Consider the following 14,723-nt stretch of genomic DNA (forward strand, 5'->3'; position numbering starts at 1 on the left):
TTGATTTGCCTGTGTATCCTCTGTATCCTCAGGGATGACAACTAGCTGTTGGTGATTGAATCAGGAATGTACCTTGAAATGTCCTGGTGTATGTCAAGAAGGAAACAATGTAATAAAGTTCTGGATACTTTTGGAAGCTTTGTGCAGCTCTTAGTGCAAGTCATCCCTTGTGAGGACCTCTGACCTTGGCTACTTTCTGCGTTTTCATGGATGTGTGCTTTTTCACATGAAGCATTGCCAGTGACTCCGTGATTGTCTCTTCACTCAGTGTGCCCTCTGGCAGCCATGTCTCTGTTGGTTCTCTCAGCTTTCAGCCTGTGCCTTGATCGTAATCCTATGTGTGCATGTGTTGTGTCCAACCCTCTGTACCCCATCGTCTGTTTATCTGTGGAATTTTCCAGCAAGAATACTGGAGTGGGTTGCCATTTCCTCCTCCAGGGGATCTTCCAGACCCAGGGATCAAATTTGAGTCTCTTGCATCTCCTGCATTGGCAGACAGATTCTTTACCACTGTGCCACCTGGGAAGCTCAATCTTACTGTAGCTCCTTCTAAATACCACAGAAGGTTAGTCAGGGTATGTAGTTGATCTCCCTTTCATTACCAGTCTCTTTTAAATGTCTTACATAAGAGCACAGTAAAACAAGGAAGGAGTCAAATTACTGAGTCTTCTGTATCTGGCATTAAGCTAAAAAACTTCCCCTATAATTTGAAGTAATTCTTACAACAACTCTTGAGATAGATAGTATTATTGTTCCAATTTCACAAATGAAGAAGTTAAATCTTAAAGAGACGGAAGTGGTTGCACAAGGTCATAAAATGATGGAGCCAAGATTCTAAAGCAGATCAACTTGACCCCAGACTCTCAGTTAACGACACTGGCAGCAATGTTCTCTGGTTGCCCAAGGGGTCCAGATTACCCATCTGTGACATTTGATGAGCAAAGATCCAGAGACAGTTAAAATTGGGGTGTGAGTTTCTGTTTTTAGCAACCTTTTAGTGAGAACATTCTTTCAGTTCCTTTGTATCTTGGGTAATTTTAACCATGCATCTTACATCCTACATTTCTTGACTTCTCAAAAGTCTTCCAAGAACTGGATTTCTTCTTGCTGTGGATGAGACCAGTTTGTGCTTTCAGAGAAAAGTTTAGGAGCATATCCTCTTATGTAATGATTGCTCCCATGAAGGAAACTTACTACTCATATCTTTAGACACTGTTCTCCAGCTCGATTCCCTCACACATGTTTGTTGAGCACCTACTAACTTCCAGGTTGGTTTGGGCACCAGGAGGTCAATCATGGACACACTGTCCATGCCCACGCTGGGCAATGGTCTGCTGGTGGAGAAATAAATGCTCCCATATTCTAATAAATCCCATTTTTCTTGATTTATAGCCTAATGGTCAGGCTCCTCTTATAATTCTCTAGTTAAATTCAATATCAGAAAAGATTACCTTACAATTCTTCTGTGTTATCTTCCTCTTCATGAATCCTAGAGCCACGTCTGGCTGCAGACTTACAATGAATGATGTCCTTTGAGGCCAAGGTGAAAAGAATGAATATTAATGAGTGCCTGTAATATGCGTTGTATTTATTAAACATCATCTCATTTAATCATCACAAAAGCATAAGGAAGCACAAGTTATCATCTTCATTTTCAAATGAAATGCCTGAGGGAATTCCCTGGTGGCCCAGTGGTTAGAAATCTTCCCTTATACTGCCGGGTGCTGGGTTTGATCCCTAATTGGGGAATTAGGATCCCCCAAGCCACATGGCATGACAAAAAAAAAAAAAAAAAAAAACCAAGAAGTCCCAGAGGTTAAATCACAGAGCTTGAGAAAGGCAGAGTTTGAAAGTAGATACCAGGTACAGTGTAGAGGACCCCCTTTGCTTCCCATTTAAGAAGGAAACCATTCACCTGGGGCCATAGCCTCAGGGAGATCCTAGGGAGCAGCCAGCGTTTCCCTAGGCCTTGAAGGTGGGTCAGAGCAGTGACTGAATCACAGCACAGAGTTTTGTGCTGTCAACTTAAAAAGTAGTCACAACCTAAAAATTGAGAGTTACGTTTCATTTGGCGGGAATTTTTAGGTAGGTGTTCAAGCCTGGGAGACAGCATCTCAAGTGATCCTGAGAGAACTGGTCCACGGAGGTGAGGGAAGGAGCCAGATTACACAAAAGGTTTGCAACAAAGGGCAGGTAGTCTGAGCATCAGAAGATCATTGCTAATGAAAGAAAATCAGATATACCAAGCTAAGGAACTTAGTGCTTGTCTGTGTGTGGAGAGATGCAAGAGTCTGAATTCACTAAAATCATTCCTATTGTAGGCCTCTCAGCTATCTGGGTCAGGATTCTGTGTTTTTCACATCCTGCGCCCCTTGGGGCTCACTGTGGGGAGTGGCTGCAGTCTGCAGGGTCCTGTGTTTTTCATATCCTGTGCCCCTTGGGGCTCACTGTAGGGAGTGGCTGCAGTCTGCAGGGTCCTATGTTCTCACATCCTGCGCCCCTTGGGGCTCACTGTAGGGAGTGGCTGCAGTCTGATGGCTGCTAGATCACAAATATTCTTCCTCTTCCTGAGTGACCTTAGAGCTCACCAGCTCACAAAGGAGGGCTGCAATCCCTGATGACTGTGACACCCTTGTCTACTGATAAGGCAGGAAATATTCCATTTCTCAGTGCACTCTCCACTCCCCCAGACTCTTCATATAGAGTCAGGAGGCAACCCTATCGCTTGCACGTCTACCTTTGGAATTTATTCCTTGAGTCATAAATGCTTTCAGTCTTCAAACATTCGCTATTGACTGAGAGGCAGATTCTGTGTTAATGGGACAATTAAGTCATGGAAGGAGGAGGCTGAGTTGATGGGGAGATAGAGAGATCCCAGAGGCAAACTTTTGCTACCTTCCAAAGTTGAAGTGTTGATCTTCATGCTACCAATGTGAAGGATGTGAGGAAATTTGCCCCTGGAATCTCTCTCCTCAGTTACAGAGCTGAAATTAGAAGCCTAAAGATCTCAAGTTATAGAAGTAAGATCTGCGTCTGTACGACACAGAGAACAAACATCAAAACATCATGATGCTATAAACTTTCCCTTTCTAAACATGGAATCTCTACACCAGGTCTCTAGGGAGTTAGATTCAGCTTACAGAGTATTCTATTCTAGCAAAATAATTTTATTTATCTAACTTCTTAAATTTAGTTTTTTTTTAAAAAGATTATTTCACCTCTAAGGAATATGAGGAAAGTATTATAGTGAAAGTTGAGAACTCCTTAAAAATGCATTTTTAAATTGTTTTAATATTATAGATGTTTATTATTTCTCATACAATGCCTTATTTTATAAGGGGGATGGAAGTTGGAGCTTATTTATTTTGAAGAAATGTACTCTGAATTGTCTGAGTGAGGGATCTCTGATGTCAATTGATCCATGGATGGGTTAGATATTAATCGACCCATTGTTGGTCCTAGAATAAGGTCATATTTATTTTTGAGATAAATCAAAGGATGATATCAACTGTGAGTCACACAAAGAATTTCGTATTCGCAGAGCCTGACCTAAGGGCTATATAAAGAGACTCATTTAAGGAACTTGCATTGGGAAGGAACAGGGTACATTGGGCTAAGCTGTTCAGAAGAAGTGTAGAATGAAGTTTCTTCTGTTGATACTAGTTCTGCAGGTCGCTGCTTCTGGAGCTGCCCCACTGACTGACTATCCAAGCCCTGAAGAAAATGACGTGGCATTCGCTCAAGTAAGAACTGGCACTATAGAATTTATCTAGCCTGATTTTTGTCTTTAAGATTTATTTCACTGACCTGTTTTATCCTGAAAGTACTAGTTGAAAACTGTTTTAGGGAGCTATTGGATTTTAGCACTGTTTTGTTGTCTTATTTTTATTTATTTATTGCTGAAGAGGAATGTAAGAAAAAAGTGTCTGGGAGGAAAAAATTTTCCTCTAATTTTCTAGATTCTTCTGGCTGGTCTAAAAATTAAATTGATATGAGACAGATTAACAAGAGAAAATCAAACAAAAGTTTCATAACATCCATATACGTGAGAGATTCAGAAAAACTGAGTAACTCTCCAAAATGGCTAAACCCTTGCCTTAAAAAGGTATCAGTGTGCAGCCAAGTTATAAACACAGAGCCCCAACAGAAACCTTTCTATATAATGATGTATCAATATATGTATTTTTTCCAGAGATATTTGGCAAACTTTTATGGCCTTGAGATGGAAACAACTCCAATGACAAAAATGAAAGTCAATAGGAACGTCATGGAGGATAAAATTCAGGAAATGCAGCAATTCTTTGGGCTAAAAGTGACTGGGCAATTGGACACATCTACTCTGGACATGATGCACAGACCTCGATGTGGAGTGCCGGATGTTAAAAATTTCCGAGTATTTCCAGGGCGGCCAGCCTGGAAGAAACGTCTTATCACCTACAGGTAACATCATAGCCAAGTATTTTTCTACTTTCCCCTAGGTCTGTGTTCTAGAAACTTGAGCCAATTAGACACAGCTCTAAATCTGGAAGTAGATAGGAAGCATCCCTCAATTATTAACACTATCCCTGTGTTAAAATAGTGTCTCTAGAAGGGAAAACCGTTCCTTCAATGGAATTGTTGGGCTTGCAAGTCCAGAACAGAGTAGGAAAGCCATACGTAAAAGAAGAATGAAGCTGAATCTAAAAAGAAGCAAGAGAAAGCTTTATAGACTATTTAGATGGATAAATGAAGAAGTCTGGGAGCAGGGGTAAAAGGCATAAGCCTCTACAAATGTAAATCCTTCATAATGGTGACCTGTAAATAAGTGAGTAGAAATCAAGTTAGATTCTGTTTAAGAAGTAAGGTTCCCAAGGATAAATATTTCTGTAGATGAAGCAGGTTTTTCCCATCTGGACTACTGATTTATGGAATGATTCATTCTTGAATGATGCTAGCAGAAATGAAGTATTGTAATAAAACAAAGTTGACACATGGTTTCCATGTATTTTCCTCTTTTGTTCTGCTGGTAAAGAATCAACAATTACACCCCTGACTTGAAGCCTGAAGATGTTGACGATGCCTTCCAGAAAGCTTTTCAAGTATGGAGTGATGTGACTCCCCTGAAATTCAGAAAGGTTCATGACAACGAGGCTGATATCATGATACGATTTGCATTTCGAGGTAGAGAACTTGGACTTATGTCATCTGTCTCCTTTGGCATGCCCAGGTGGCATAGTAGTACAGAATATTCTTGCCAGTGCAGGAGATGCAAGAAATGCGAGTACAATCCCTGGGTCAGGAAGATCCCTTGGAGTAGGAAATGGCAACCCTCTCTAGTATTCTTGCCTGGAAAATTCCATAGACAGAGGAACCTGGCAGGCTACAGTCCATGGGGCCACAAAGAGTTAGACATGACTGAGCATACACTCACACACACACACATAACATGTGTAGATAGACTAATTGGCTTTTTCTTTTTTAAAAAATAAGAACATGGAGACGCCTATTCTTTCGATGGCCCGTGGGGAATCCTGGCCCATGCTTTTGCACCTGGAGCTGGTCTTGGAGGAGATGCGCATTTTGATGAGGCTGAAACCTGGACTAAAGGACACAAAGGTAGGCTCCCCAAGCCCTCAAAGAATTAGAAAATCCTAACAAATTCTAAGTTATATCCTGTTTTTGAAAGGCCACATTCTGAGAAAGGATTATAAGGACAGGAAAACTTTTTCTGATTACAATTTTGACACTGAATAAAATTGTAGCACTGTTTCCACTTCACCCTCTATAAATGGAGTATATTGGACTAGATTATTTTAAAGTTCATTTCCAAGAATCTATGAAGATAAACTAGTTTTTTAGTATACACTCAGGAACCTTAAGAACCATAGTATGGAAAGAAAAAAGCCATTATTTAGGGGATCAGTTTTTGGCAGTACAATCCATAAACTCAAACAAATACAGATACTAACGCTGTGTATGCCAACAATCCTAGAACAGTGTGATCATTTGCATGATTCATTATATGCCAACAATTTCCTAAATTCAGAGTGGCATAAAAAGATGAAGTTTTAGAGGATTTAGAGATCTCTATAAAGAAATACAAGGTTATGTGGTCAGGTAGTCTCTTGTGGTTTGGGGATAAAAATTTCAAAATGCCCCATTGATCATTTAATACCTTGTGTGTACTTACAGAGGGGATAAAACTCATCATCCATCCCAGACAGTTGGGGGATGAGGGTAACGAACATCCCCTGTTATTTGGAGAAGTCACTATCCACTGGAAAATCCAAGGTGTCACATGGGAAGCTTTCTTAATATTCCTATTGGAGATTCTAGACTCTATGACTGACTATATATGGAAAGGAAGTAAAGAGAAATTCATCAAGAGTATGCTCTACTCAGCACCATCATCTCCACCCCCAGCTGACATTGCTTGCATTGATGGCAATATTTTTATAGACCAGAAAGGCTATTTGTTTTAGTTTGACACATGGCCTAAGGCTTATGAAACCTTTGATTAAGAAGATAACTTTTTTTTGTTGTCAAAAGACAAATGATTAGGTCCTGGCTGAGCCTCAAATCCTCAGTAGATATGTTAAATTTGTGCAAATTTTATCCAAAGGCATTTTGGGTTTGTAATCTTTTCATCTGACAGGAGAAAGGTGCTGATTAGCCTGGAGAATTTTTAAAATTCTAAAGAAACTTAGGAAAGTCATTTAATACAGACCTTTACAGATAGAGAAAAGAAAAGGTTAGAGGCTACCTTGTGAAAAAGCTGGGACCAGACCATTTATTTCCTAGGTCCTATCTTAGCACAATGGATACTTTCTATTTGTCCATGTTGCCTTATTTTAATTTGCTTAATTCTAAGCTTTCAAAAGACTGAATTATTTATGAAAATCCTAATTTAAAATCCTTATTCTTGACTAACTGTGATACAGTAAATTCTTTTTCTTTTTGACACAGTAAATTAAATGAACAATTCCCATAGTCTTTACTGAGTTTCTATTAGGGTGTTAGGTGATAGAGGTGCTTAGATTCAGAAATGAAAAGGGCACAGTCTTGCCACTGAGAAATACACAATCTAAAAGGAAACAGAACACAAACAAAAATCCATTATTTTGAGGTGAGAACCAGTAGTGATCTTTTGTACCAAGTAGTACAGGAATTGAGAATAAGATAAATTCAGGTTTAGGCTAAATTGTAAAAGGTTTTGTTTACTCTTCCCAGTCTTACGCAGAGTGGAGAGAATGAGTCTTTGCGTCTTCTTTCTCGTTGTTTGGTAGAAGTGAAAGCATCTCTGAATTTGTTACTGGACCCGTGTGTTACAGGCAGTGCTTGGAGGATCCGTATTCTTAAAAATCCCTCAGAGAGGTGTGAACTCTTTGCTCATCTTGGGTTCTAGAGATTATTTCAAGATCAGGCTCTGTAGCTAAATGGTGTGTGACCCTGGGAAGTCAGTTCTGAGCTTCCTTTTTCCATAGAGAAAGAAAGAAAAAAATGAAGGCATTAGACTATAATGAAGATTTTTTATTTATTTTTTATTTTATTTTATTTTATTTTTTTTTTTTCTAACCCTGGGATTCTTCATTTCTTCCTTTTCTAGTTGCTTTAGGTGTAGAGTTAGGTTATTTATTTGACTTTTTTCTTGTTTCTTGAGGTGTGCCTGTATTGCTATGAACTTTCCCCTTAGGACTGCTTTTACCGTGTCCCACAGGTTTTGGGTTGTTGTATTTTCATTTTCATTCGTTTCTATGCAAATTTTGATTTCTTTTTTGATTTCTTCTGTGATTTGTTGGTTATTCAGCAGCGTGTTGTTCAGCCTCCATATGTTGGAATTTTTAATAGTTTTTCTCCTGTAATTGAGATCTAATCTTACTGCATTGTGGTCAGAAAAGATGCTTGGAATGATTTCTATTTTTTGAATTTACCAAGGCTAGCTTTATGGCCCAGGATGTGATTTTTTAAAAAATCAGGAATTTTCAAATCTTCTGAGAATTAGGAAATCTGAGAGAAAGGGCACACCCTTGTCTCTTACCTACAAAGATACAGCCTCTGGGACATACAGAAAAAAAAAAAATAATAACAGTTATAGCTATAATGTGGTAGTGTAAATATGTCTAAAGTGTAAATATAGTCTCTTTGATTTCATTGGGAATCATGTTTAGGAAAAGGGTTATCCAAGAAATTTTTAGAGCCAAGAAATTTGGATGTGAATCTTGGCTCAGGCACTTAATTTGTCATTTAATCTTGCTGATACTATATCCTCATCTGAAAATAGAGAACAAAATGACTTCCTTTTGGTTGTGTAAGTATTAGACATAATGTGGTGTTTTTCTCAGTGACTCACAATACCGTACCTTAATATGGATTTAAGATTTGAGCTTTGTAAAGGAAGGTTACCAAAGACTTTTCTATATCCACTGAAGCCTGATTAAGAGAAAAGCAGAACAAGGTCATGTGAGTTGAGAATTATTTAGGAGCAATGAGCACAGCTGTGAGTTATTCCAGAAGTTTTGACAATGGAACATATTTCATTTGAGAGTGCAGCGGTCCTTAACCAGAGGCATACACTACCACATGTAAAGCAGACAGCTAGTGGGAACCTGCTGTACAGAAGAGCTGTACCAAGCTCAGCTTGGTGCTCTGTGGTGACCGAGACGGCTGGGATGAGGGGATGGGAAGGAGCTCCCAGAGGGAGGGGACATATGTATGCATATAGCTGATTCACTTCATTGTACTGCGGAAACTAACACAATATTTTAAAGCGGCTATTTTCCTGGTGGCTCAGATGGAAAAGAGTCTGCCTGCAGTGCGGGAGACCTGGGTTCGATCCCTGGATGGGGAAGATCCCCTGGAGGAGGAAATGGCAACCCTCTCCAGTACTCTGACCTGGAGAATCACATGGATGGAGGAGCCTGGCGGGCTACAGTCCATGGGGTCGCAAAGAGTCGGACATGACCGAGCAACTTCACTTTCACTTTATATCCCAATAAAAAGAAAAGAAAAAGAATATGTGGAAACATTTTTTTGGTTGTCAAAACTAGAGGGGAGTGTGCTACTTGAATTCAACGGTAAAACTAGAGACTTATAAAGATCCATAATGCACAGGACAACCCTGACAGCAAAGAGGAGTCTGTCCTATGTCGACAGTGCCAAGGCTGAAAAAGCTTGCTCATGAAGGAGGAAAGTGAGATATTTCTAAAAGTTTCCCTTTTCACAGTGTCAGATGTTGTGTCATTGTTCTGTAGGTGCCAATAGATTTCCCTGGTTCTCTCTTAGGCCCAAACTTGTTCCTAGTTGCTGTTCATGAGATTGGCCATTCCTTGGGTCTTGGCCATTCCAGCGATACACGTGCCATAATGTTTCCCAGCTACAGAGATGTTGACTACAGGAGATTTCGCCTCTCTACTGATGACATACGTGGCATTCAGTCTCTCTATGGTGAGTTGAATTTCTTCACCATTTTGCCAAATAAAGATACTCATGAATAATCTCATACTATCAGCATTTGGATAAACATTAAGATTTATCTTCTCTTTGAACCCCATGAAAATTCTGTAAGGTATAGGCAACACAGATATTATCTTCATTTATGGATGAGTACAAGGGGACCTAGCGTGTTAATGCCTGAGCCAGAGGCAAAACCTGAGTCTTCTGGTCTGAAATCTGTTCTTCCCATCCAGCATACCATTGTCTTTTGAAGAAGGTATATGGACAAATAATCTAACCAGAACAGGAGAACAGAGTGATCAGATTTTTATTCTCTACAATGTTGCAACCACATGGAAGGGGAAAAATATTTGTTGTATTCCTATGAATGTTATAGAAAACATAAATTGCTTTTTAAGTATTTTTCATCAAGAACATTGAATGTTTTAAAGAGTGTTTCTTCATCTTAAAAACTAAAAGGCATTTTTTTTTCTTCTAATGCTTCTTGAAATGTACTTTCAGGACGTCCAGATAAACACCAAGTTCCATCAAATCCTGACAATACAAACCCAGCTGCTTGTGACCCCAATATGAGTTTTGATGCTGTTACTACTGTGGGAGATAAAATTTTTTTCTTTAAAGACTGGTAAGATCATTTTCACATCTAACAAGTATTAAAGGCTGATCCCTAAGATTTTTTTGTGTGTGAGAGAGAATGGTGAAACGTGATTTACAAACGAAGTAGATAAAATCTGTGAGTTGGAACTTGGACTTGATTCTGAAGGCAATGGAGAGATCTTGAGGATCTTGAAGCAGGAGAGCAGTGTGATTATATTTGTTTTAACTAGAAAACTGAGCTGTAAAAATGGATCTGTGGCAAGAATCTGGGTTGGGGACAGATAAAACAGGTAGCAAGGATGTCAGACTATTTTAATCATACTGATAGATTTTAATTAAGATGGTCAAATCTGGACTTAAAGCTGTGACAGAGTACCAGACTCGATTCTTGATTATAAAAAAGAGAATTCCAGGATGATGTATGGTTTTTGTCTTAGAACATATATTGAACCAGATATTGGATGGGTGGGGCAGTGAAGAAAATTAGTATTTGATAGACAGAACAAATATTCCCCATTATTGAGTTTATGGAACAGAGATACTTGAGGTTGAGTTGACTTCCTTTAGGTTACAGAACTGGCGCCTGGGCTGTGAGCTCAGACTAGAACCTGGATACCTTGGTTCCAAGCTCCACGTATTTCCATATGCCAGTCTGCCTGTTAAGATCATTGCTAGTATTGGAGGTGATTAAAATCCTCTGCGTGTGGTTCTCCTACACAAATGCCCATAGAATAGAATGTGAAGCTGCTGGAAAGAAACATGAAGTTCTTTCACAGGTCCTTCCCTCTTTATGGTTCTTTGGTCTACAGAGATCTTTTAATGTGTTAAATGTTTCTTGTCAGGTTCTTCTGGTGGAAGCTTGCTGAGAGTCCAAAAACCAGCGTTAGTTTAATTTCTTCTTTAGGTCCAAACCTACCGTCTTACATTCAAGCTGCTTATGAAATTGCAGACAGAAGTCATGTTTTTCTTTTTAAAGGTAATTCCAATGTTTAGTTTTGCTATTGAGTCTACTTCTAAGGAAGAGAACAAATTAAGGAAATAGTAGTACATTTAAAGAACTTTTAAAAAGGCACTCCAGATTTTTATTAATGGAGGCTCTGAAATATAGCCCCAAATAGGGTAAATATACTTAGGTAATATGTAAAGCTTATTGCAAAATTTTATGAAATATAAGATAATACTTTGGAAAAAAAATACAGAGCTATAGAAGGTAAACCATGTTTAAGAACAGGAGTAATATATTTTGAATCTATGAAATAAGAATGATGTTTCTTGTGCTGAGTCAGTATTTCTATTACTCTTTCCGTATGATTACAATCTACCCATTCTCTTTGTCTTTACAGATGACAAGTACTGGTTAATGAACAATTTGAAACCGCAGTTAAACTATCCCAAGAGCATACATTCTTTGGGCTTCCCCTCCTCAGTGAAAAAAATTGATGCAGCTGTTTTTAACCCACTTTTCTATAAGACCTACTTCTTTGTAGGTAACAAGTTTTGGAGGTGAGCTTTAACGGTTGATGATTTGACCCCTAAGATTTGTGAAACACTCAGGGAATGGGATTTTTCAGAAGACAGCCTTTAATCTAAATTTTAAACAGCCCTTGATTTTCCTACAAGAGGGATCAAGATAATATAGCACTGGAACAGTTGTTTTCAACCTAATTCTTTTCTCTGCACTGTTGGTTTATGATAGGAGATGACAATACATGTTTTAAAAGGAGCACTTTAAATAAAATGTCATGTTACTAATCACAGTGGAAATGAATTGAAAAAGAGAGGTGTCGATGTATGAGACCTAGTATTTGCAGTCAGTTTGCAGGGCGTATGCATTTTCAGATTCCTTTCTGGAAATGTTGGACCCCAAGGAGACAGAACGAGGGAACCATGCTGTGAGTGACAGCAGGTTGTTCCAGGTCTTCACTAGCTGGAAGTTAGAGAGTCAGGCTCTAGTATGGGCAGAAGCATTCTGGCAGAGCGGGGAGAGTGCTTGACTGGAAGTCAAGAAGCCTAGGGTTTGAGTCCTAATCTGTGAATGGTTTAGGTCCTTGGTTTTCCTATGGGTACAGTTTAAACTCTTTCAGAAGAGAATAAGGCAGGTTTTGTGATTCATAACCATCAAATATTAAGCTTAATGTCATGAAATCCATATTTTGATGTAGTTTCTGCTGGTTATTTCTTTTCTCAGGTATGACGAGAGGAGACAATTCCTGGACCCTGGTTATCCCAAGTTGATTACTACATACTTCCCAGGAATTGGCCCCAAAATTGATGCAGTGTTCTATTACAACAGTAAGTGGATTGGGAAACCATGAAAAGAATGGAAAACTCTTATTAAAATACTGGATTATAGAGTCTTCAAGATCAGAGAAAAGGGCTCCAAATTGGAAGAGAAAGTTCTGCAGTTCTCCAAAGGCCACAGAGAGAAAATCTGCAATTTTTTTGGCTCAGAATAGGTGGGCCAGAAGAAAGAGTGAGGTGGCATCAATAATAGATTTATACTAGGGTGGTCTATCAGACAGGGAGCAGATAATTCTTACCACTTTCATATGTCTGAGTCTCTGGGATTTCCATCACGTCAAGCTTCACAGTATACTTAAGCAAGCGGATAGCAGTCAAGGCAAGCAGGAATCTTTTACACATTTTTATGTCCTGAGTTCTTTAACTTCCTTTCAGTCCCTTCCACCCTTCATGGGTTCCCATGGACTGAGTCTCAGGGTGGGATGAAAGAAGTTTGAATTTATTTGAATTTGTGTTTATGAATGTCTTCCAGCAAGGTCAGGCTAAGCAAGATATCTTTGGGTCAAGATATTTTGGGTTGTATTCCTATCCCCATGTTTTATTTACTTTCCCCATCAACACTTCTATGCACCCTACCTGAGTTCACTCTCCTCTCTTCCATTCTGAATTCTCCACCTGGAGTGTGAATTTTCAAAAACATTTACATTTTTAAGAGTCAGTCTTAAAGACCAAACAAACTTCTCATTAATGATAATAAAGATATTTATGGTGAAAAGACTAGTAATAGGTAGATATCTGAGGGCAGGATATCTAATCAAGAAATCCAACTTCATAATCTTGAATTTGATCTTGTTTAATCTAGGTTATCTTTTTTTTTTTAAGAATGCAATCAGAGAATTAAAATATTTCTTTTTTTTTTCATTTTTAGGACACTACTATTTCTTCCAAGGCTCTATATTACTTAAATATAATGTCCTAGCCCAACGTGTCATTGAAAGTCTAAAAAGCAGTACTGTGCTAGGTTGTAAGTAATGATATAATTACTGGTGTTTGTCAGTTCACTTCAGTTTAAAAAGTATTTATTATATACTTGCTATGTGCCCAGTACCATGTATGGAGATATGTTATCATGAGGTAAAATCTATGAACCACAGATAAATGACTATATAGGCAAGTGATTATATAATATATATAAGATTATTTGATTTTGAAAATGCTCATTGTCAGTTTTTATTGAACTCTGAACAGATACCTTCAAAGGCCAAAAGAATATCTTGGTTCCTAATATCCTTCAACTGACCAATTTTAATTATTTCTTTGGCTTAATTAAGTCAAGAAATGATTAGTCTCTGTAACCACTGTATGTTTCAGCAAGGGTATTTTAATTATTTGGGGGTAAAGGCAGAAGGAGAAGAGGGCAACAGAGGATGAGATAGTTGGATGGCATCAGCGACTCAATAGACATGTATTGGGCAAACTCTGGGAGATGGTGAACGACAGGGAGGCCTGGTGTGCTGCAGTCCATGGTGTCGCAAAGAGTTGGATACAACTTGGTGACTGAACAGCAACAACAAAAGTAGACTATACTTAGAACTTTTTAAATGACAATTAACGAAAGTAATATATAAATAAATCATATAATTATGGTGATAATATAATTTTATTCTATTGTTTGTGTTGACTTTTCTGTTATCTTTTATAATATATGTATTGCTCAAATAAAAAGTTGAAAGAAAGTACTTGGTTTTTAAGAATTTTTTTCTTTAAAAACAGAATATGTGTTTTGAAAATAATTTTGGACCTACTATTAAATAATAGTTGGACTTCCCTAGTGGCTCAGACAGTAAAGCATCTGCCTACAATGTGGGAGACCTGGGTTTGATCCCTGGATTGGGAAGATCCCCTAGAGAAGGAAATGGCAACCCACTCCAGTACTCTTCCCTGGAGAATCCCATGGATGGAGGTGGGCTACAGTCCACAGGGTGGCAAAGAGTTGGACACGACTGAGCTATTTCACTTTCACTTTCTTTCTTTTCACTTTCACTATTGAATAAAATGTCTGTTACTGCATAAAGGGGTGAAAGAGAGATAAGGCAACCAGAAACAGGAAAACGTCATATTTGTTTTGGTCACTTGCCTAAAGCCACCTGAGTCTTTGGTCTCAAATCTAGACAGCATTCTCCAGACCACAAACAACCCCAAGGACCGTCTGCAGTGCATGACCGCGAGCCTGGAGAGAAAAAAGAGTGAAATGCGAACTTCCCACTTCAGTAAACTTTTCATCGCAGTCGTCAGGTTTCTCTTAACACACATTCTCTCTCTGGATTGCACATATACTAAAATATGTGCACTTAACATATGCACATAATCACTAACAACTTATGGGTTTGTGGAACGCTCGTAGTTTTCTATGTATTTTCACATCATTGCTGATTGATATATTCAAGATCTAA

The 14,723-nt window shown here is 38.6% G+C and overlaps 1 protein-coding gene across 1 annotated transcript; it reads left to right on the forward strand.

The window, feature by feature from the left end:
- The first annotated feature begins 3,607 nt into the window (after nt 1-3,607).
- MMP12 (matrix metallopeptidase 12) lies at nt 3,608-13,993 on the forward strand. Its single transcript, XM_019974521.2, has 10 exons — nt 3,608-3,743; nt 4,193-4,440; nt 5,012-5,160; nt 5,470-5,595; nt 9,262-9,423; nt 9,934-10,057; nt 10,872-11,005; nt 11,373-11,532; nt 12,218-12,321; nt 13,199-13,993. Exons 1-10 carry the CDS (start codon nt 3,639-3,641, stop codon nt 13,300-13,302), a joined length of 1,416 nt encoding a protein of 471 aa, XP_019830080.2. The 5' UTR covers nt 3,608-3,638; the 3' UTR covers nt 13,303-13,993.
- The last annotated feature ends 730 nt before the right edge of the window (nt 13,994-14,723 follow it).

The sequence above is a fragment of the Bos indicus genome, chromosome 15 (genome assembly GCF_029378745.1).
Source record: "Bos indicus isolate NIAB-ARS_2022 breed Sahiwal x Tharparkar chromosome 15, NIAB-ARS_B.indTharparkar_mat_pri_1.0, whole genome shotgun sequence".
NCBI lineage: Eukaryota > Metazoa > Chordata > Mammalia > Artiodactyla > Bovidae > Bos > Bos indicus.